This window comes from Vicia villosa, linkage group LG6 (genome assembly GCF_029867415.1).
Source record: "Vicia villosa cultivar HV-30 ecotype Madison, WI linkage group LG6, Vvil1.0, whole genome shotgun sequence".
Lineage (NCBI taxonomy): Eukaryota > Viridiplantae > Streptophyta > Magnoliopsida > Fabales > Fabaceae > Vicia > Vicia villosa.
Window position 1 is genome coordinate 150,686,299 of NC_081185.1, and position 25,826 is coordinate 150,712,124.

Genomic DNA, 25,826 nt, shown 5'->3' on the forward strand with positions numbered 1-25,826 from the left:
GCTTTTTATTGTCCAAGTCTCCCTTTTATTTATATATATTTTATTTGTTGTTTAAAAAAATTATCTCCTTGAATTTCATAAAATAATATTTGTTATTAATAAGTTTAATAGTATTATAAATTTTTTAAAATATTACTTTTATTTAATTTGCAAAATCTTATTTTAAGGACTAAGGGAATATTTCTTTTTTCATAGCACCAATCAGAAATTGAAATCTGATCTATAAATTAACAATGTATAATGATATAATCTATAATCCCTTGTTCTTTTTTAGTTGCTATGTAAGGTTATTTCTCTGTTTTTTAATAACCTTTTCTAATTTATCATCTCATCGTATCTAAATTATATATCTTCAATAATAAATGTTAATTTTTTTTTATTTTTATAATTATTTCAAATTTTAATTTTAATTCCTATTAAAAAAATATATATTTTAGTCAATAAAAAAATTTTATACTTGCAGTTTTAGTTTTGCTATTTTTTAAAAATTAAAAAATTATTTAATTATCCTTCAATTTTTAAATTTTTAAATAATTTTTTTCATACATATATAGAATACTGTAAAATATTTATATGTAAAACTTTAAAAAAAATTAATATAAGAAGAATTAAATATAAACTTTTTAATTTCAAACAAATAATGAATATCTCAACTTAAAAATCAAATTTTAAATTTTTTTCCAAAGAACTTTTTCAAACGTTTTAAATATGTCTGTAAGATAATTATTCAAAAATAGACATTAATTTAATCATACGAACTAAAACTACGTGATTAATATTTTTGTAAGGACCAAAATACTCCCTCCGATCTCAAATACAAGCAACAAAAAAAATTCTATGGTCTTAAATATAAGAAAAAAAATCTCAATATCACTATGCCAAATATATATACTCCTATAATTTTTTATATTTTAAATGTTTATAACAATTTCCAAAGCAAAAAATAGGGGTAAAATTAGAAAGACGGCAAAAATTAAATGTATTGAGACATCTTTCTTAAAGGGTGAGTTTTTTTATAAATTTGCTTATATTTGAGACGGTGGGAGTATGTCATTTATTTTATAGAGACCAAAAAATAAAATTTAATATTTTATAGGAACCAAAAACATATTTAACCCTACTACTAATAATAATAATAATAGATTTTAGCCCTTATAAAAAAATAATAATAATAATAATAATAATAAAAACTTTGAAATTAAATATTGTTGATAAACATTTTTTCCTACAAAAGTATAAAAAGGAAATGAGGGAATACATTATACAGCTATCAAATTTTCTCTCTCATGTTATTTGTCCTTGCGCCATTAATGACGCTGAAATTCTTGCAAATTAAACGTTGACGTTGAGGTTAGATGCTTTTTAATTTATTTAGTACTAAAAATAAGAATACATAAACAACTTTGCTCTTATCCATTACTGCAGTGACATGTTCGTTTATAGGTTTTTTGAATATAAAATTAGCAGACTTAATAATGGTACATGTTAGGTAAATGAAGACGTGGGATTGCTTAGAATCTTTGCTGAGGGAAGACAGACACAGACCTTGCTCCATATATTCAAACCTACTCCTTGAATTCATTTTACAACTTTTTTCATTCATTGGATTTTTCCTTGTTGCTTTGCTTAACCATTATATGAAGGCTGCTAGTGATCAAGACATCAACCAACATTTATTAATGGAGATGTTTGATTAATTGAATCAAGTGCTTCGGATAAAAAGATAATAATAGAAGGACAAGTTATCGGTTTTTAAATCATATAATTTTAAATGAAACTCTGATACCATATTTAAAAAATGTGGTTGAATGTAATTCAACCCTACAAAACTAGCTTGTAGAATGAAAATTGTCCCCCACTTATAAAAACATTTTCACGTCATAGATGTGGGACCCTTGACATATATATTATGTTTTCTTTTTATAAACAATATATTTTGTTTAACAATCCTAAATCTAAAATAATGTTGGTTAAATTAAAATCATCTAAGTGTTTTTGAGAATTTATGTTTATGAGAATTCAATGATTAAATTAAAAAATATATATAATTTTAAATGTTAACTTTGTGCAAAATTTGATGTTTATGTGATAGGTTGTTTAACTAACAGATTAGTCATTTTCTAGTTTGATTTATAAATTATTCAACTTATAAGAAAATGTCTAGGGTAATTGGCACTTATAATAGAAATGGAGAGAGCACATCACAAAGAAGAAAAAGAGATTGAGAGTTTTCTTTTTTATGATAAGATGAAAATGTTTAAGAAATTGAATTGTGTTTAAATGGAATACAATAGAAAAATTCTAATGAAAAAAGTTAATAGATTTAAATAGTTACTGATTTTGGCGTGTTTTAGTTAGTATAGTAATTTGTATGTATTGGATTAATATTATAATTTTTTTTTTGCTATTTCGAATAATATACATTATTAATTTGTTTGATCATTTGGACTGGGATGCAGAAAAGCTATCCCCGACCGACTACGCAGAGACACAAGTTATTCTTCATCGGCTTGGTGATGAAGAAGGAGAAAAAGACTCACATATGGTTGGCTTAATAACCAAGTCTTTACAGACCATCTCAAAACCTTGATTACCCAACTATTGAGGAGCATCTTAGAGTGAACAATATTTAGAATCCTTAAAATCTCTATAGAAAAGGGAAAAGAACTTCCATATCTTTAATGAAAGGGAGGTAAAAGTAAAAGTAAAATTAATGTGAATAAGGTTTAGAGGAGACACACATGGTCACCCTCTCTGACAGCGAGCAAATCTCTGAAATAACCTAGTTTTCATACCTTGAAGAAGAAGCCTCCGCTCTCGATCGAAAAAGGAGGATGTGTTCCTTAGAGGAGTAACTAGACTCGAAATCACAGACAACCTTGGACACGACGGAGGAGGTAGACATTATCCATTTTGTTCCTCAAAAAACAATAGAACAATTTTTTTCACCAATATCGTAATTGTAAAAAAGAAGACGGCTAGCCTAAAGTCTTATACCTAGCTTAAATCTCATCTCAACATATCTTCGCGAATCCTACTCACTACAGAAGTTAAAGAAGAAAGGAATTCATATATAGAAGAAGGTTGCGAACGAGAAGATGAAGATGGTGAATAGTTTTGGCTAGCTTGCAAGATAGGGAACAAAATGGAACAAACTCTAAAGAGAAAAATATTTTATAGTGGAAGCCGTAAAGGACCCTTTGGAATTCCTCACGGGTTTTTGAAAAAACTCAGCATGTTTCCGACACATGCAACTAACGTTTAGGGTATAAAAAAATAAGACACCATTGCTTACATGAAATGGGAGTAAACGCTACCTGCTGGATGATTGATTAACATCCCCAGTTGACATTTTTTAGTTAACAATGAATCATTTGGCAGCTGACTCATCCTTAGGGTTTAGTCACCTTCTGCTGTGGGACTCACCCATAGCTAAGAGACTCGCTCTTTAAAGATATCCATCTTGTGTTGAGGGACTCGCCCATTTTGAGAGACCCGACTTTTAAATATAATTGCCTTTGACTTGAGGGCTCACTGGTAGGGCGAGGAACACATTACGAATGAAAAGGGCCTTAAAATCATTTTGTCCTTAGCAAAAAAACCCATGCTTGTGGAACTATGTAGTGTTATATTAGTGAGTATCCTTAAATAGGCCGCCCTTGCCCAAGAATAGTATTGTCTAAGGGATGAGCCAATGTCTTGCCTGGTGGCGTTGATGCGTGTAATAACGTTAATCAAAGGAGATGGAGTTCTCCACTAACTCCTGAAGGATATGTGGTCAATAAACTCTCATGAATAAAAGGGAGCGGTCGGAGCCATTCTAGGTTATCCAAACCCTAGGTCCAAAAGTCTCTATAAATATTCAAGGGAGGAAGGATAGATCATTACACCCTAAAGCATAGTGTTTTACAATATCATAACTCATATTGATCACCCCACGCCCTTATTCTTAAGCACCACACTCATCTGTAGAACCTGTCATCTCATGTTAGCAAGACTCCTAAAACGACCATAAAATACCAACATACATGACTTCTCGCTGCCGTGGACAAGCCCTCACCATCATATAACGTAATATACCTACAAAGGTCTCTGCCCTACTCTTATAGAGGGAAAAGTGACGATTTTCCGAGACACTCTTCGTTACGTCGCCTAGAAAATTGAGGTAATAACTCTTTCTTAACTGAGGTAAAGTAAATTATTCTTAAAACTGATATGACATCAACTTAACTTGGCAGAAGAAAAACCAAAGACAAGAACCATAATAACTTGTTTACTCAGTTTAATCAAGCGATCAACTCGGGAGGAGAGATCATTCTTCTGATTTACTGTACTTCTAAAAATATTACAAAAAAACATAACCACCTAAATTTTTATAAACAAACTCTAATTTTGACACAAGTGGTTCCCAACCTCTATGATTCTATAAATATATAACTACTTAGATTTATTTTAAAAGTTGGTGTCTTCCATAAATCAAAATCGGTGTATCACAAGTCCTAATTTCTATATTAAAGCAGAGGGAATATCTTAATACACCCTTATAGGGGTGAAATAAACCTCTGAAAACTCGAAAATGCTCTCCGGAGATGCATCTCTGAATGTACCATAAATCAATTTTCAAGATGTTTCGAAAATGCATCTCCGAAGTTTACATGTTATTATTATCTGAACGTTGGATTTAAACATTCAGTAGTATTTTTCGGATATTCATATCCGAAAATATTGTTATTATATCAGCTCTCTCCATGATCACCCCTACCACTATTTTATTCTCTTCATTTCCCCCCATAACCAACATCTACCACAAAACCTCAACCATTCTCAATCAACTTTTCATCTCCAAACCAAGTGTCAAGTGTTTTATCATATCAAATAGAGCACGGAAAGCTTCAATTTAAGTTAAACTTTCCTCATTTCATCTCTCATTTCCTTGCATTAATGTTGAGTTTTGGATAAAAAAATAGCGTCACTTCAGATATATATATCTGAATCCCACCTACTATATTTTGAATGTGCATATCTGAAACAGGCCCTGTTACACAAACGTAATTTTGTTTTAACATATTTTCTATTTTAGATATGGTGCACCCTGACATTGTTCCCAAAGCTCTTGTAAAGCTTTCAGACAAGGTGAATGATGACGTTAAAAATATTGATATCAAGATAGATGTTCGGCACCAGTTTACAAATGATCAAACTTTTAGTGCTCCTCAACGCATGCTTGAATGGGTCCGAATGGAAACTAGCAAACTCGAGTTTGGTGTTGTGATTGGAAGGTCCGACAATGGCACTAGTAGAAGGAAAGCATTTGTAACGATGATATGTGAGAAAAGTGGAAAATGTGTTCCAAATTTACGAAAGTTAAAACACGATGACACCGAATCGAAAAAATTTGAGTGTCAGTTTAAATTAAGCGAATATTGTAGGGTGGATGACATTTTATGGTTTAATGTCATTTCTGGTATACATAATCATGCGTTGGACACGAAGCTACAAGATCATTCAATTGTATGCCGGCTTAAGTCGGATGAGCAGGAAATTATTTCGAAAATGTTGATAATAAAAGTTCCGCTTGCCGATTTGAAAAGCTGAGGAAAATCGTCTTATAAAAAACCACTGATTTGAAACCTCCTTCGCAACCGGTAAAAACCAAAGGTGCCCTTAAAAAGGTGAAAAGTACACAAGATGGAAGTTCAACAAAGCGGACCCCGTCATACCATGGAGTTGTTAATCGCAAAAAAGTGTTTTCAAGGGAGCTCGCATTTCCAAGCCACCTCGTACTCTGCCATTCAAAAACCACCACTTACACCTCTAGTTAAAAAACCACTACTTCCACTACTGATTAACCACATTGATGAGATGCCTCTTTTTATGCGCAAACACATTGAAAGGATCGTAGATGTGGCGGGTGATGGTAATTGCGGGTTTTGGGCCGTGTCTGGTTTACTTGGTAAAGGAGAGGAGAATCACACTCATTTGCACTAAACACTTATTTCGGAGTTGACGGCACATGGGAAACTTTACACACGATTATATAGGAAAAAGGAAGAATTCGATAAAATTCAAAATACTCTTGTTCCATGTGTTAGTGGTCCCATATCAGTTGCAAAGTGGATGTGCTTCTCTGAAATAAGTCATCTTATAGCAAGTGTATATGACAGGGTGTATCGATCTGACGAGATATGGGTTTTTGGAGACATTTTTCCGACTTCAGAGTCGCCCACCGCAAGACTCATCCGACCGCATAATTTGTATTGGGTATCTTAGATCACTGTATTTTGTTGAGGTTCATTTGAAATCGGGGTGTCCTATTCTGGCTACATCAGTGGAGTGGACGACACATTCCGCAAAAAAGGCGAATACTTGGTCGAATCACTTTTTGGATAGGATGACAAAATTCACCAAATTGACGGAGCTTGAGAGAGAATCAAATAGGGAGAAGTTGAAGAAAGAATCGGTTTTAGATTTAAGTAGTGACAATTCATTTGGTGCATTATAGAATGTAGGGATGGCAAACAGACCCAAACCCGCGGGGCCCACCCGCACCCGTACCCGAGTCAACGGGTGAAAACCCGAGTTGACTGGGTTTGGGTTCGGGTTCGGGTGCCACCCGATATTTCGGGTGCGGGTTTGGGTAGTAAGAAACCCGCGCCCGAAACCTGAAATCACACCCGAATATATATATATATATATATATATATATATATATATATATATATATATATATAAATAATATATTATATTATATATATATATATATATATATATATATATATATATATATATATATAATATATTATGGAAAGTTGTAAGAAAATTGAAGGAAAAATGTATTTTATGTATTTTGTTGCGGGTTTGGGCGAAAAAACCCGAACCCAACGGGTGTGGGCGTGAGTGTTATTTTGTCACCCGAATAGTTTTTGGGTTCGGGTTCGGGTTCAGGTGCTAATTTCGGGTGCGGGTTTGGGTAGTATAAAACCCGCACCCGCGGGCACCCGTTGCCATCCCTAATAGAATGTAATCGAACCCTTTTTTGAATGCATTGTCGTGTCAAATGTAATTTTTATATGATTCAATACATATATAATATATCTATTCAGTATTTTATCGCTGTTTATTTTTACCAATTTAAAATTTTCAAGGTCTGTTTCTGATAAAACAAAGTTTGTTTTTGATTATGCAAAATTCGAATATGCATTTTCAAAATAACCTTCATTTTTTTAAATAAAAAAAACAACATGGATTATTCCGGATATATGTATCCGAAAACTACCATTTGGTGTCTTCGAATATGTGTGTCCGAAAGCCATTACTTGGTGTTTTACAGAAATTTTGCCAAGAGTCCCTAAAAACCCATAAAAATATATTAAAAAACTCTCTAAAACAATAGGTGTTAGTGTTGGGCTAATGATTAATTGATCCAATACAAGTATACAATTCCAGCTTAGCCCATTGCAATATATCCGAACTGGCTCCATAAGCAACTCATACTTCTTGGACCCAAAATAACGTAATGCATTGCATCATTGTAAAAGTAATTTCAATCCATATCCTACATATTTAATTTGACAATTTCTCAGTTGAAATATTTCGTCAATTCCAATTTATATGAGAGAAAAAAATTTAATATTAGATTTTTGAGAAAGATTTTTTATATTTTTCTTGTAATAAGTTCCGTGAAAAAATGTTAAATAATTTTGTTTGATTATAGACTATGGACAATGAGAGAGTAAATTTTATTTTATTTTATTTTAAAATGATGTATCTTTAAAATAAAATGATTAAATTACATAAAACTGGTATTTTAAAAGAAGGAAAAATATTTTTATTAAGTTGGGGGTTCATTTTGCTCCCTTAACTTCAATTTTTTTTTACATTGGTCCCTTAATTATTCAAAAAGTGTCATTTTAGTCATTTTTGTCATATTAGCGACTAACTTAGTGATTGATTTTTGAATTTTTCCGTCTCTAATATGACAAAAAGGACTAAAATGACACCATACTAATATGAAATTTTTTGAAGTTAAGGGATCAAAAGGAACCCCGAGGTTAACATAAGGGACCAAAAAGAATATTTTGCCTTTAAAAAATGATTTACAGCAAAAATGGTTCGAAAGCTGCTCCGCGTCTTTCCTTATCCGACTTTTCCATCCTTAAAAAGTTTCATATTTCTATTCCGCCTCTGAAATGCCCCAGGTTGGTGGAGGTGATTTGGAAGCCCCCTCCTTGGAATTGGATTAAAGCTAATTGTGATGGTGCGTCTTCTCATAACCTGGGAAATTCGGCTTACGAAGGTTTATTCAGAGACCATAATGGCAACTTTGTAGGAGCTTTTTCTCATTTTTTAAGTGTCTCAAATTCGCTCATTGCCGATCTCTCAGGTGTTATGTTAGCTATTGAGTTCGCCAATGAGAAAAACTGGACACACCTTTGGTTGGAATTCGATTCTACTGCGGTGATTAAGGCTTTCAACCCCCCTATAGGGTGCCTTGGAATATTCGAACCAGATGGATTAATTGTGTTAATATAAGCTCTCACATGTCTTTTGTTATTTCTCACATTTACAGAGAAGGGAATACTTGTGCAGACTCCCTTGCTTACTTCGGTCTCACGATTTTTGGTTTGATCTTTTTTTATGTTTATCCCTCTTTTTTGAGAACTGATTTTGTTAGGAACATGCTCGGGTTGCCTTTCTTTAGGTTCTCTAACTCTTGAGCGGGTTTCGGTTTGGTCCCCCGGCTCTCTTTTGTATTCTGCTTTTCCTTTTTTATTGATATTCAGCCTTATTCAAAAAAAATCTCCGCTCCGTTCTTGTTTTTGCAGTGAAATTAATTTCTTAGTAGAAACAATATCTTTTCTTAAATTTAGAATTTGTTCACTATTTAAAATCTACCCTAACAAATATTAAGATACATTGCATATATATAAGAAAGTAAAACAATTTCAAAACACTCGGAACATACATTTTAAATATAATTTTTTTTGAAAAAATACATTTTAAATATTTAAATAATAAAATATAAACAAAAATATCAAAGCATTGATCATATGATATGATTGTTGTTATATTTACCAAGAATTAATCGTTATTGTTATAGAAATGTTAATTCAGATAAGTTTAATTCGATTTGTTAGGTTTATCTAAAGCCGTCATATTTTCATTTTGTAAGAACAAGAAGTGAGCTCACTTGGTTAATATTGTTAAAGTTATCATTACTACTTCATCATTTGGTATAAAAGCTCCATCATGGAGCCTGATATAGTGAGTAAACAAGAGTGTTTAAGAGGAAAAATACTAGAATGAGTGAAGAAAGTGAAATGGTGGAATCAAAAAATTTCACTGTACCAAGTGTGTCAAAGTTTGATGGAGACTATGATAGTTGGATTTTGATCATGGAGAATCTAATCCGATCAAAGGCGTATTGGAGTGCTATTGAATTTGGAATCAAGGAACCAAAGGAGAATGAATAGACAAGTGCAGCGCAACAAAAAAGCATTAGATGAAGTAAAACTTAAAGATTTAAAAGCAAATAACTATCTATTCAGTAAATTGACAAATCCATGTTAAAATCAATTACCCATAAAGAAATAGCTAAATAACTGTGGGAATCAGTGAAAGTCAAGTACAATGGAAGCACTAAGGTGAAACATGTGCAACTGACATTCGAAATCTTAGAGATGAAGACAGGTGAATTAGTGGATGATTATTTTGGAAGAATGATGGAAACAACAAGTGACAAGAGTAATTGCAGAGAGAATATGAATGATGTGAAAATTTTTGAGAAGATACTTAGATTTCTGATAGAAAACTTCAACTTTGTTGTATGCTCAATTAAAGAGTCTAAGGACATTGATCTTCTAATTGAGGATGAGCTGCAAAGTTAACTACATGTTCATGAGCAAAAAGTAAGAGAGAAGCGGAGTGAAGAAGGCGGGACTTTGGAAGGAAGAGGTAGATCCCAAAAGGTCAAAGGTTTTAAGATAGACGTCGATAAAAAGCAAATTGAAGACTAGACACACGTTGAAGCGACATCTTCACCCAAGAAAGGATCGGTCAAAGAAGTTAGATGATTTCTTCTAACATACCGTACAACTTACAAGGCACGCATTGGATTGTCACCTTATAGATTGGAGTACAATAAAACTTATCACCTACATATAGAGTCAGATATTAATGTGTACATGTCAATCAAATTCTTGAACTTGATCAAACACTAACATGAACAAAGAGATTGATGAAACTGAATGAGTTATAAGAGTTGTGCCAACAAGCATACGAGAATGCCATCATCTATAAAATGAGGACAAGAGGTATCATGATAATAATCTGGTTAAAAGAAAATTCTATATTTGACAACATTTCATGTTGTTCAACTCCAAGATAAGGATGTTTCTTAGAAAACTCAAATCCAAGTAGTCTAGTCCATTTATGGGAAAGATGTATCGTTGCATGGGGCAATAGAGTTACAAGAACTTGACACCATTACCACTTTCAAAGTGAAATGGTAGAAGTTATGCCTTACCATAGGTGTGGAATCCCAGATACGAGGGTCTCTGTAGTTCGAACAGAATAATAAGGGAAATAACAAGTCAAGCTAGTGCCTATATTCAGTTACTTAAACTATGACCTTCACATGTTAGATTTAAATTGTATTTCTCATCAATCTTTAGGTTAAATATGTAAAATTCCCTGTAATGTTAGCGAGTTTTGTTTTTAGCCCCTGAAAATTATTTTTTTGCAATCAGCCCCTTGTAATTTCTAGATTTCCTCATGGACCCCCTGACTGCCACATAGCAGAAAAGATTCTCTCTTGTTGCCTACGTGGCAGTCCACGTGGATTTTTCATTTTAATTTTAAATTATTTTTAAATTCCACGTGGAATAAATATATTTTTTTAAATTTTTTTGTTTTTTAACTTTTTTTTTAAATTTATTTTTTAATAATTTTATTACTGTTTTTATTATGAACACCCTCTCTAATATTAGCGAATTTTTATTTACCCCCTCATAATAAAAGCAGTAACAAAATTATTAAAAAAAATTAATTTTCTTTAAAAAAAATTTTAAAAATAATTATTCCACGTGGAATTATAAAATAATTAAAAAAAGAAAAATCCACGTGGACTGCCACGTAGGCAGCAAGAGAAAATCTTTGCTGCAATGTGGCAGTCAGGAAGGTATTTGAAAGAATCTGAAAATTACAAGAGGGATTGCAAAAAAAACTTTACCAAGAATTAAAAACAAAACTCGCTAACATATTTCAGAGAGAGAACAACTTTACCATAAATTAAAAGTAGTCATTGTACCTATAACAACTCTTCTAAATTAAGAGAATTTTTTAATACATTTATGTGTGATTGAGTGTAATTTTAATATTATTATCAATTTCTAATTAAATTTGAGTGTAATTGATTATTTTCGAGTTGTTTCTAGGAAAACGCCAATGTATATTAATCATCTGAAATCTAACTAATTAAGCAGTGAGTCTTCCATGTCACCAAAATCATTCAGATTGATTATGTTTGTCCCTCACTTGGTGCACGGGGTATGTCTTACGGAGGAAAGTGATTGTTAAGGATAAGAACATGTGTTTAAAAGGAAAATAGAGAGGGACACTCAAGCACTTTGGAAAAGCACACATAACTTAATGAAAAAAGTGATAACTATAGGTATTATTGAAAAAGCATATGGTATGGAATGTAGGGTTAATAAGTTAAAGTTTATGTAAAATATCATTTATAAATTATAAGGACCATAACACTTTGTCTTTGAGATAGAGAAACATCGACTACCTCTATAAAAATCTAGTCATTAATTAATGGGAATCCACCTCCACGACAAAGATATGCATGATATAGATTGATTGGAACTAAATTTTATAGGGATATTAGCATTTTCACACGGTGGTTATGATTGATTAGAAACTTGGACTATGGTTGGGTTGATTTGCCAAGTTTGGGCCCTATTAGAAAAAAATGATTATGTTCTTTAAATGTGTAACTTCGGACACATGGTAATGTAAATTTTGGAATGATTAGTGTTCTAGAAATGTGGAGTGTAGTTAATAGGTAATGTCAAATAGACGGGAGCGAACAAATAAATCGAGGGAGACGCCACAAATCCTTGATTCTTTGCGTATTGATAAAATGGAATTATAATTGTTCTGTAGGCAAATATATAAGCTATATGGCCGAATTTCATAGTCAAACATTGTGTTTCATTGTTTATGTTTTGTTAATTGTTTGGATTTTGTTCATTCGTTATTTGGTTTCTTGGAGGCATGTAAATTGAGATTTGAATTTAGTACATTTATACAATCAAGAAATGGATAGTCTTTTATACAAAGTATTGATATAATTTCAATCGACCTCTGGTTAGCGGAGGGTGAAATTAGTCTTTTAAATTAGTCGTGTCTGAACTAAATACTATGTTTCAAAAAGAAATGAAAACATAGATAATCGTTAGATTAAAGTCAAACAATTTCGATTTTAAACTCATTATTTTAAATATTTAAAATCAAAGTTTAAATTTCTTTTTGTTAACGTTTAATCTTAATTCACCTGACTGCCTTTGAAGTCTAATTACATGAATGCATCAAATTTCAACCACATCTAGTTTAAATCTACAAAATTGATCCATTTTCTTTTTGACACACAGAACACCTTGAAACATGTCTTAATAGGATCTTCAATATCTTTGTTTCATCATTAGTAGCTAGACAAAGAAAACAACCATGTACATTGTCCTTGTAACATAACATTATTAAAACACTGTATAAGAATAGATTTTTGGTGCCTATGGCCCAAAGGTGAAACTTCATTGAAGAATGCAAATACCAAATTCATCTTTGCTTAATCCACCAATCAAACAGGATGGTAAACATTTCAAGAAAAAAAGTGTGTTTTCAATTGATAGTGATTTATAAACCAAAAAAAGATTCTGCATGATTGAGATATATACTAGAAGTTAGACTGCTATTTTGAAAGAGACATTTCAATGTTAAAATGGATTTTATCAATAGAAATAGATCACAGTGCAAAAGCAAAAGAGCAAAAACATCTGTGTGATATGCATAATGGAAGGAGGAAAGTGACATTCATGGACTTTTATTATAAAAGAGAGCTCTACAGAACATGGAACACACCATTTGATCTGTACCATGTGACCCACATAGTTTCTACTATCATCTGTCTTTTTCATATAATAATATTTGGATACACAGTATCATAAAAAGGGTTAATTTTTCAATTAAAATTTATTTATAACCTAGTAACTTCAGAATTATGGACTTAAATCTCGCTCAAGTCTAAATTGGTGCGTGCAAGACTGGATATGTCCAATCACATGTACCATATGCAAAAAGTTAGATTTCGATGTCATAACTATTTCACGAGTCAATATCCTCTCCATTTTCTTCCTTCTCCATTTTATGCATTACCAAAGTTTTAAGAATATAAATATAATAATGTGACAACTGATGTATCAATTTATTTTTTATATAATACAAATGTCTTTAAAACTATAGTAATGGAGAGGAAAAATGGAGAGAGCAAATGGAGAGATCCTCACTCCTATTTCACATAAGAATTTTTCTTTACCCACCTCCCTATGGGGATCACCCCCAGCGAAAACCCCACTTTACTCCTGCTTCGGAAATGCATTTTTGAAGTAGTTTTTTTTAAAAAATTTTCTCAGACTTCGGAAGTGCATCTCTGAAAACACCTCATGGGGGTGTTTTCGGAGATGCATTTCCGAAAACACTTTTTTTTCAGATTTCAGTGTAATTCGGAAGTGCATTTTCGAATTATGCAAAAGTATTTATTTTTTTTATGCTTTTTCTAATAGTCCCGTACGAAAGATATACAAAACGTATAATATATACAAAAACGGAAAAACCAAACAAAACAAACGACATATCAACGTAAAATACTAATATAATAAATAAAATTCAAATAATATATACAGACCGAGTCATAATGTGCGAAATATATAATCCGAATACAAAAAAAATAAACCCGGACCCCTACTGGGTATGCCTAACCCTCTCTCCCTGGGACCTCCTCTGCCGCCTGTATGCCGACGCACGGCCCGCATCAGTGACGATCCTCTCCATCACTGCGACTGCCTCTGGACCGCCCTGATCAACGATACCTCGATCCAACGCGTCCTGCCCAAGCATCTCTATCCGCTGGCAGATCGGCAGGAGATCAATGGCGTGGTCATCCTCGGCCTGCTGGTTCTCCAGGATCTCATCGTGTACTGGCCTAGGAGCGCCGGGAGCGTCGGGTCTCATCAGAGGATGTGACACCCGATAGAACCATGTGACATAGCCCTCCACACTGTGCCAGTCCTGGGTGACCCGAATACGAAGATACTCCTCCGGGACCACATGATGCTCCCAATCCTCAAATATGCCAGTGAGCTGCACTCGGGTCACTGTGTCGGGAGCAGCCTCAAAAGGTGACCTGGGTATCATCTGCACATATCCAAACTGCCGCATGCACCGCTCAGGGAGATACCGCACCATGGTGTTGGTCCCGCATGTCAACCAGCCAGAATATAACGATATGCCGTCAAAGGGGACAACATGAGTGTAGTCGCTGAATGGCCTCCAAGTGACGTCATCGTGCATCGTGCGCTCGAGGTACCCACAGTATGGTCCCACTGCATTGTTCCCCCTCTAGAGAACGTATCTAGCGGCCCTGGGCATGGCGACCTCGTACACAGGATCAACGCGGAAGCCGTGGATGCGGGAGAAGTAGGAGATGATCCAGCTCTAAAACACAAACACGATAATGTATTAAAAATAAAAACGGAACATAAATAAATGTGAAACAATTAAAATGAAACGTACCGTAAGTAGTGTGCAGAATCTGGTCAACTGTCTGGTCCTCCAGTTGGAGGCCTCATTCAGCTTCTGGTATAGGTATGCCAGAACAGCTGACCCCCAGTTCCACTGGTGAACGGTAGTCAAGTCCATGAAATAGCGGAGGTAGGTCACGTCGACGTACCTTGCACTCTTGTCCACAAAGAGTGCAGCGCCTACCACAAACATGTACCAACACCGGAGAGCGCAGACACGACGATACTCCACAAATAGGGCGTTATCCGCCTCCTCGGATTCGGCCGCCGCCACCAGGTGGTGCTCAAAATAAGCGCTCAGTGTGGTGAACCGGATATGAGGCCCATTTGTCGTCATGCACTCAAAGTCAGCAACTTCGGGCTCCATATCCAAATAGAGCGCCATCCACTCACTGGCTTCGATCCTCTGGATCCGGGAGTGGTCCAACAGCGTCCCCCTGATCGGCAAGTGGAGAAGACACTGCACATCATGCAAGGTGATCGTCATCTCCCCAACCGGTAAGTGGAAAGAAGACGTCTCCCTGTGCCACCTCTCCACAAAGGCACCCTGCATGCCGTGGCTGATGGCGGTATACCCCGTCATGCACAGCCCACTAAGCCCTAAAGCTCTCACCGTGTCGTTAAACCACTCAGCATTCGGTTTAAACAGACTGAAAACCTTTCGGGAGTGGTTCACCATTTTCAAAGTCTCTCTCTCCTGTTACAACAAAAACAAATAAAAAAGTATGTTAATTAGACCGTTAAGAAAATATTGAATAAACGGCTAAATTATAAACGGTTAAATAATATAGTCGGGCAAATTATAAAAAATACCTCTCCCTCCCAGATACGCCGAGCGACGTGCTCGTGGTAGGTAATGAGCAAGGTAGTGTCACTGGGGCCCTCCCGGGTGGCCCTCCTCCTGCTCCTCCTCCTCTCCGTGTGGAGGGTCAACATCCGGTACCTCCTCCGCCTTGTGGTATGTCACTGCCTCCTCCTCCTCCTCCTCCTCTCGCTGGCGGGAAGAAGATACCCGAGCCAGACGGCTCCTCGATCCAGATGCAGAGGTACCCTCGTCCATCTGCACGGGAACTCGCACACGTCCCCGTCCCTGCCCCCGTCCCTGCGTCGACGCCAGCTGCACCGCCCGCTCGCGTCTAGCCGACGCAGTCTGGGTCTCTCTACCCTGTCTGATGCGTGCTTGATTGTCTGCCATGTTCCTAAAAACAATTGAAATCAATAAATATGCGAGACAATAGAAAAAACTAAGAAAAAATCATTTCTGATACACTTCGGAAGTTCATTTCCGAAACTGGGAATGGAGGTGTTCTCGGAAATGAACTTCCGAAACACCCCTGCGAAGAAGTTTTCTGCAACTTCCATGGCAGACCCCAAAAACAAACTTCAAAACTACATTTAATCATTCTAAACAACCCAAATGGCAGTACCAACCTACCCCAATATAATTTTTGCAATTTCTAAACACCCTAATTGAGATTTGAATCATAGATCTAAAAATCGAAAAACTTACCGATTGAAGAGATTGGAGGGCTTTTGAATGTAGTATAGCAAGGTGATTGGAGCCTTTGATGTAGCCTTGAAAGTGGTTTGCAAAAAATCTCTTTGGGGTTGAGTTTGAAGTTGATTAGGGTAAATGAATTGGGGGAGGGGGCTGTTTTGCTAAATCTACAAAACGCGCAGTATTTCGGAAATGCATTTCCGAAATAAGACAAATTTTGAAAAAAAAAGGTGCTTTCGGAGATGCATCTCCGAAAACAACATTTTCTTGCTTTTCAGAAATGCATTTCCGAAGTCAGGGGTACATATGGTTTTTCATTAGAGGTGACCTAGAAGGTTGGGAGGTGGGTAAAGAAATTCTCTTCACATAATTGTTTGAGAAAGGAAAAATAATTAGCTGAAAACAAATCACCAAGTAGATTTACAAACAATCAATCACAATTTTTTTATTAACTAAAAATTAAAAATGATTTTTTTCTCTCCCACTCAATCACAACAACACCATAAAACCAATTAAAAATATTAAATTTTAAATAAATTTAAACATTTCTCTTTTCTTATTACTCCATCCGTTCCTTTATAATTGTCACTTTTTAAGTTTTTCCACATACCAAGACAACCAATGATTATTGTTACTTTTTAAGTAATGATTATTCTTTTTTCAATAATACCCTAAACTTCGTATTTAACTTTCTCTCTCTCTCTCTCTCTCTCTCTCTCTCTATATCATAATGATTAGGGGTAATTTTGACAAAACAACAAAAATACTTTCTTGAACTTTGAAATGTGACACTTAAAAAGAAACAATTTTTTTTCACAAAAGTGACAATTATAAAGGAACGGATGGAGTAATTGTTTATAACACTAAGTATTTAGATTCATATCAATGCAAGTTTTTCTCTATGATCCCGATTTTAAGTAGATTTGTGTTGTAGTCAAATTGTGAAAAAATTGTAAAACTATTGATTATGTGTGATCTTGGCCACTTTCGGCCACAATCAGTCGTTTTCGACCTTCACTATTACAATCTCAAAAGAATGACATAATGGCGAGACGAAATAATTACGGTTTGGCAGATGCCATTTTCCTACCAAAATGGAGTATCATGTAAAAAAATTCAAACATGTAGTATCAATTTTGTTTTAGTAATATTTTACGATTTTTGTTACGATCTTATTATGTACTCTCTTTCGATTTTACAAAAATAATTGGATAGGATCTTCTGATGTCAGTAACGATCTTCTATTTCATGATCTTATTATCCCTTCTCGATCTTATGCAAGATTCTGATCTTATGTTTCATGATCTTATTATCCCTTCGCGATCTTATGCAAGATCCCGATCTTAACAACGTTTACTCGTCTTGTAGTCGATTTGGTTACACATTTAAAACTCCTTCCTCAAATTTCAATGCATATTTCTACTTTCTCAAGTTCCAATGCATATTTCAACTTGATTTCGTAAAACTTCAAATACCAACGCAAAAACAAACACTCTCATTTGATTTAGTTAAGATGTAATGTCTTTTGTAATATTGGCATATCAAAACAAATGCGTGTATAATATGCGACACATGACACGACACTAATATATGTGTTATTGGAGAGTTTGGGGAGTGTCATAAGTGTTAATGAACTAAATGTCCAAGCATTGTTTTAAAAATCATATCAAATTTGTCTAATCAGGAAAATCGAACGGTTCATTGGTCTAGTCTGATTGTTGGATCTGACAAGTTATTCAAGAAATGAGAACCGACAAAACCGATAAAAATAGGCGAACCAGCAATTTTAAAAAAATCGACGGATTAAATGCTTGCATTTTTTCGCTAAACAAAACGACATAGTTTTGATATTTTTTTTTTTGAAATATAGATTTAAAATATAAGTAGATTTGGTTCAAAACTTATTTGAAACAATTTTATTAAATTTATTAAATACTGTCGTTTATTATTCAAATTATGTTTCAATTAAATCGAGTTTAAAATTTATTTGGTTTTGTGTTTTGAAATATTTCATTGAATGTGACGATTATGTTTGGAATTTGAATCAAAAGAACAAACTTGTGAAATTATTATATTTTGAAAATTTAAAATTCTTTAAGTATTGTGATTTTTAGGGACATAGTCATTTGATTTGATCTGATCGATTTAATAACTATATAATTTTTATTATGGAAGTCAATTTATTTAATCGAGATATCTAATTATTCTTACGATTCAATTTAAATATGTAATTCGATCAATAAACCAATGACTCATTATCTTTACCAATTTAATAATCAATTTCAACTTTTAAAATATTGTGTTTATGATTTAAGAAACCTTTATACAAAACTTTAAAGTAGTAGAAATAGGAATGAATCAATATCTAATATATCCTTCAGTTTTAATTAATGTGAAATTCAAATACACGCTTAAATTCTAACATGTGCCAACATCAATATCAATGTGTCATTGTCCTGTTTAATTAAGTGCTTCACATAAATGAATAACCTAGATTGATTATTACGTGTAAGTGTCGTTTAAATGCGGTGAATTTTGAATAGTTGACAATGCGGTGAATTTTTGAGTAGTTGACATTGGATTTCAATTTCCCATACACATTTTTACAGCCTTGGAAGGATGGAAAGTCAGCTTTGGAGAATTAGGTAACTTTATGTGTTAACCTTCTTACGCATGGAAACTTTTGTGCTACAAATGTTTTTCTCTTTTTCCTTAGCAAGAAAACCATATGATCCTTTTTTAGTCTGACAACTTTGTCTAACCCAAAAAACAAGTTTCAACCTTAGCCCTTTCTTATCTATCATCATAATTAATAATTGATCATCCAAACTTTAACACTCAACTTCTTGATTAGAGCTATTTAAGCAAACAAACACAAACAACTTTGAAAAAGTGTATCCGTTCTATTAAACTAGTATAGTTGTTCAGAGATATTAATACAGAGATATTACATAAAGAAGTGTGAGTTTAAATCCGTAACATTTTATTTTTTTTAATTTTAAAAATAGTGAATTTTTAATGCCAAGTTACTTAAACAAAAAAATTGTTTGCATCGGGATGTCGTGTCTAGTGTCCATGATTTATTAAACCTCTTATGACATATGCCATCTATTTCTTTATAAATGTCACTTTTGTGAAAAAAATTATTTTAATTTAGTTGTTACTTTCAAATTTTAATGTAGTGATTATTATAGTTTTGTCAAAATTTTCTCTAATTAATTATTAAGAGAAAGAAAAAAAGTATATTAAATAATTAAAAGTTAAGAGTATTATAGACAAAAGAAAAATTATAGCTTAAAAAGTAATAATCATTATAAATTTTCTTGATATATATAAAAAGTCAAAATGTAATAATTAAAAAGAATCGAACGATACGAAATAATTAACAGAAAAATAATAATTAAGAAACAACAAATGAATAGTTGATAGAATAGATGTATGATATGTCCAATTAATCAAGTTGATAGCAACTTATCTAAAGCAATGAAAAGTCATCCCAATTTCAATAACCAGTCTTTTCAATTCTTTCAATTTGACCTATTACCTTCACTGAAAGCTTCTTTCTTTATGAAATTGATGCAATTTCCTGCAATGGATTCTTCATCAATGACAAACAAATACACTCCATCAAGTAAAGTGGGGTACACTATACTACATGTTAGGTTTGATTATGATAATGATTATGATAATGATTATGATAATTGATTCATTAAGCATCATTAATGTGTACCCTAAAACATCAATAATACAGTTCCATTTATTTTTTTTTTTTACTGTTTTGGATTTGAAAAAGGTAAGAAAAGTTGAAAAAGTGGAAACATAGTGTGTGATAAGTAGCAAACAATTTTCAGCTACTTCTTCACAATTCACAAACAGCACTTTCTATTCTTGTCTACAACTTCATTCTTTCAACAATGGTGAGATTCAATTCATTGAACTCAACTCAACCATTTTTTTCTATATGGTTTTTTTTATGCATTATGTTGATGACAATGGTGAGATTCAAATTTTGTTTTACAGGCAGATCAAGAGGAAACTGAAGAACTCAAGCTTCTTGCTGAATGGAAGAGAAAGAAAGGTGGATTCAGAGCTACCATGTTTGTTTTTGGTGAGAAAATGATTCAATGAAAAAACTTGGTTGGTTCAGTTTTATTTGTTGTTGTTGTTGGTTTGTTATATTTGTGGATTTTTGATGTAGTTTTATCGGCATTGGACAATATGGGTTTTGTTGCAAACATGGTTAGTTTGGTTCTGTATTTCTATGGAGTGATGCATTTTGATCTATCAAGTTCTGCAAATACTCTTACAAACTTCATGGGTTCAACTTTCTTGCTTTCTCTTGTTGGTGGATTCATCTCAGATACTTATTTGAATAGGTTCACCACCTGTTTGATTTTTGGCTCCTTAGAAGTTCTGGTAAGTTATAATTTCAGAATCTTTGCACACCAACTATTTGTGGTAATAACTCAGTGACTTGTATGTAGGCTTTGGCAATGGTTACTTTCCAAGCTGCTTCGGGACATTTACATCCAAATGCATGTGGGAAATCGAGTTGTGTGAAAGGTGGGATTGGGGTTATGTTTTATGCGTCGTTGGGTTTGTATGCTTTGGGTATTGGAGGGGTGAGAGGTTCTATGACTGCATTTGGTGCTGACCAGTTTGAAGAAAAGGATCCTAATGAAGCGAAAGCACTTGCGAGCTATTTCAATTGGCTTTTACTTAGTTCAACTCTTGGAGCTATTTCTGGTGTTACTGGTGTTGTTTGGGTTAGTACACAAAGAGCTTGGCATTGGGGATTTTTCATAATAACCATAGCTTCTTCTATTGGTTTTGTTGCACTTGCTATTGGTAAGCCTTTCTATAGAATCAAAGTTCCTGGAGATAGCCCCACCATCAGAATTGTTCAGGTCGAGTCTTATTCTCTGTTTGGTTTTCCTTCATAAACACATTAATGATTAATCTATGAATTAAGCATGTTTAGAAGGCATATTTAACCTTAATCTATCTGCAGGTTATTGTTGTGGCATTTAAAAACCGAAAGCTGTCACTGCCAGAGTCACACGAAGAGCTCTATGAAATAAGTGACAAAGATGCAACAGTGGAGAAAATTCTTCACACAAGCCAAATAAGGTGATTTTTTACAATCTTCATTCTTGCTAAAAAAATTGATTTTTATTCCAGCTGCATAATAATTGTCTGCAAAATGATAAGACAACTAAAAAAATTCATGGTCCAGCAAATATGCATGTTAGGATTCTTTTTCATGTACATTGGAGTAGGTAAAGCCAAGGACACTGGACCCACTAACACACATACAAGATTTGGAGTAACAGATATATGGAAGAAAATGATCATGGAAGGAAAAGAAAATATCTATGCCGTGTATAAACTGCTTAACATAAGATAAAAGTAATAAAAGTTTTCTGACACAACACAACCAAGAGATGATGATAAAAAACAGTAGTACACTTGGTGTAATCAATGTTGTGTTTTTTGTTTTCTTTCTACCTGAATAATATGCAACTTAGGGTATAGTATAGCAGTACCTTTTCTAGCTTTATTTTTTGTTTGGTAGAGTATATAGTAGCACTCACTTTTATGAATAGTAAAAGTGATTTTAGAAAATGACTTTTTTTACATTCAAAATTGATTTTAGAGTGTGTTAGAAAATTATTAAAAGAGTTAAGGTTTGTTGAATCAGGTCTTTAGATAAAGCAGCAATTTTGCAAGAAAACATGAAACCACAACCATGGAAAGTGTGCACAGTGACACAAATTGAAGAAGTGAAAATCCTAACCAGAATGTTACCAATAGTAGCCAGCACAATCATAATGAACACATGTTTAGCACAGCTTCAAACATTCTCAGTACAACAAGGAAATATAATGAACCTTAAACTTGGTTCATTTACAGTTCCAGCATCATCCATACCGGTTATCCCTCTTATTTTCATAAGCATTTTGGTTCCAATTTATGAGCTTTTCTTTGTTCCATTTGCAAGAAAAATCACTAACCACCCTTCTGGAATCACACAACTCCAAAGGGTAGGTGTTGGATTAGTCCTTTCGGTTATATCAATGACAGTGGCTGGAATGGTAGAAGTGAAAAGAAGGAACCAAAGTAGAAAAGACCCAAATAACCCCATAAGCCTATTTTGGCTTTCATTCCAATATGGCATATTTGGTATTGCAGATATGTTTACACTTGTGGGACTTTTGGAATTTTTCTACAGGGAATCACCTTCAAGTATGAAATCATTGTCAACTTCTTTCACATGGTTGTCAATGTCAATTGGTTACTTCTTGAGCACTGTTTTTGTCAATTTGATTAATGTAGTAACCAAAAGGATTACTCCAAGTAAACAAGGTTGGTTACATGGTTTTGATTTGAATCAAAATAACTTAAACCTGTTCTATTGGTTCCTAGCTATACTCAGCTGTCTTAATTTTTTTAACTACCTGTATTGGGCCTCGCGGTATAAGTACAAATCCGAAGACCGAAATTCAAGCCCAATAGGTTTGAAGACTTTACATGAAATGCCTCTGAAAGTGATTGGTGGAACAAAACAAAATTGGGAAGGTAGCATTGGAGGAAACACACAAGAATGAAGGGAATTGAGGTTTATGGTTGAGACAAGAATGGATCAGTGGATGTTTTGGACTGTTATATGGAATAGAATAGAATATAACCATGAAGTTGCTACTTATGTACTAAGCTTTGGGATGTGGAAATAGGTAAAGGTTGAAGTATGTTTTGGTGCATGTGTGCTTGTATGATTGGTTGCTATTGTTGGTTATGGTCCAATCTTGTGTTCTGATTTTAAAGGCTTTCTTTATACTTGTTCCTATAGTGCAAGGTAATTAAGTTTTTTTGGTTACTAAACAAGGTAATTAAGTTGATTCACCTTGAGTTGTAATTGGTTGTTTAAGTAATGTTAAATAGTAAGTATTCATATTCTCATATAATTCTAGTTTTGTTCTAGCAAAAGGATGGAACAGCTTCAAGATGCCTCTACTATGTGTTTTCATTATGGTTGTATACCACAAATCATCCTTCATAATATAAAGTCAAACAAGATTATGCTTGATCAAGTGCTGACTCTCATGTTGGAGAATATGAATTGGCAAAAGTTTAATTTATTTTCCTACTCAAAATACCAAGTAGTAAATTGATAATTTGCTATGTATCTTAAAGACTCACACAATCAATCAAACCTATAACTAGCATTTCTGGATGTTATAGTCTTTTGAAGAGCTTAAGTTCTGGTAAATACTCTACCACAACATCAACATCATGTTAACATTAATTTATGATACAAGAAATAATTGATTTTTTATTGGTGTACTGTTCATGAGGTAGACGACATTGGTCAATGTGAGAGTCATTTAACCAAATGAAAAGTAAAATTAATTAGTCTTTATTTTTATTTTTTTTGAAGCGAAACTAGCTGAATATTAGACTGCAGAAAACGGTGGAACAATTACAACCTGATTCCTGTTAGATATAAGGTATGATAATCCTGGATATCTTCAAGAATCGTGTTTGTTCACTTTCCAAACAAAGTATTTCGACCCTATTATTTGTCTGGGTTCACGAAATCTTTGCGGGGATAATTCTTGAAGAACAATCTGTTTCTGACAATGGAGAACAGATCAGAATGTAGAGAGGAAGTATGTAATTTCGTGTTCCAAATCGAGACCAAAAGACTCCTTATATAGGAGACCAATAATAGAAACGAACAGACACACCTTTTCGGAAAACAGTTATGTCTGTTGGAACGGGTGCAACTATTCAAGCGAATCGTTATGTCCGTTGGGAACGGGTGCAACTATTCAAACGAATCGTTATGTCCGTTGGAAACGGGTGCAACTATTCAAACGAAACGTTATGCCCGTCTCTATTATTCATATTCAACTACGCGTTTGGCTCGACGAGCGTGCACTCCGCACTACCCTAACTCGTTTCAAACTCAACGCATAATTGCATTGGCCTATAGTAAATCACATTACTACCAAAATGCATTGATGATACTAAAATCACCAACAAACTCCCCCCATTTTAGTATAATCCTTGATTTACTTTACAGGTATAACGATCAAACAAATGCATAGAAGAAAATGTCTTACGATTGAATTTTCATCTTAGTACAAATACACATTCCAAATATTCGAAAATCGGGGTGTCATAATGATTGAACCCGTCAATCCATTTGAATATCTAAAGATATAGTACACATATGTTTCTTACAATACTCTACTATTCATACTTGACACTTTACAAGCCATGTGTCCTTATCCATTAATAAGCATATAGGAAGCCAAGTCCAAGCTTCTTGAAGCGGCAAAACTTCATGCTCACATAGGTGATCCTTTTAATCTTGCACCTGCATTTGCAATTTTTCAAAAGAACCATTAAGAAGATATACTTCAACCTAGCCTTCACTTGCAGGTCGGAGCACATACCTTGGGAAGATAAACACAATTGCTCCAATCTTTAACTATGATCTTTCCACATTGAATTCTGCTTCTAACATTGTATTAAAAGGGAATTGGGTATACCATAACTAATAGATTTAAATGGACTTTAATCTCATCCCAATTACCGACTTTTTCACTAAGTCTCTTGCTAACCCCTTCGTCAAGTGGTTAGGTAAGTTTTGTTGAGATCGAACAAACTCAATAGATATCACCCCATTCATGATTAATTCCCTAATCATACTATGTCTAATACCCAAATGTCTAGACTTTCCATTGTATATTTGACTGTATGCTTTAGCCAGTGTGGCACTACTATCACAACGGATTGAAATTGGTGATATCGGTTTAGGCCATATCGGAATCTCATATACCAAGTTCCTTAGCCATTCTGCTTCTTTACCAGCAGCAGCTAATGCTACAAACTCAGATTCCATTGTGGAACTAGTTATACATGTTTGCTTTTTGGAAGCCCATGAGATGGCACCTCCCCCAAGCAAGAACACCCATCCACTTGTAGAGGATGAATCTTCAACATTATTTATCCAACTAGCATCCGTATAACCTTCTAACACCGAAGGAAATCCCATATATGACAATCCATAATTCATAGTACCCTTTAAGTACTTGAATACCCTAGTTATTGCATGCCAATGATGTCTACTAGGATTACTAGTAAATCTGCTCAACTTTCCAACCGCATAAGCAATATCCGGTCTAGTGCTAATCATAACATACATCAAAGAGCCTATAGCTCTTGAGTATTCGAGTTGATCCACAGGTTTACCTGTATTTGGCATAAGCTTTTCTCCTGGATCCATGGGAGTACTTACCGGAGAACAATTTTCATAATTGAATTTCTTGAGTATTTTCTCAATGTAATGAGATTGCGTAATTACAATCCCCTTATTCTCCCGTTTAATCTTAATACCAAGAATAACGTCCGCTTCTCCCATATCTTTCATGGAGAACTTTGATGACAAGAAATTC

General features: G+C 33.9%; 2 protein-coding genes across 2 annotated transcripts; both read left to right on the forward strand.

Moving 5' to 3' along the window:
- The first annotated feature begins 8,091 nt into the window (after positions 1–8,091).
- Positions 8,092–8,532, forward strand: LOC131614992 (uncharacterized). The gene has a single exon (XM_058886515.1). The coding sequence runs from the start codon at positions 8,092–8,094 to the stop codon at positions 8,530–8,532; it is 441 nt and encodes a 146-aa protein (XP_058742498.1).
- An 11,574-nt stretch (positions 8,533–20,106) lies between these two features.
- Positions 20,107–23,327, forward strand: LOC131610497 (protein NRT1/ PTR FAMILY 4.5-like). The gene is made up of 6 exons (XM_058882458.1): positions 20,107–20,279; positions 20,383–20,470; positions 20,561–20,778; positions 20,847–21,269; positions 21,374–21,492; positions 22,064–23,327. Exons 1-6 carry the CDS (start codon positions 20,277–20,279, stop codon positions 22,968–22,970), a joined length of 1,758 nt encoding a protein of 585 aa, XP_058738441.1. The 5' UTR covers positions 20,107–20,276; the 3' UTR covers positions 22,971–23,327.
- The last annotated feature ends 2,499 nt before the right edge of the window (positions 23,328–25,826 follow it).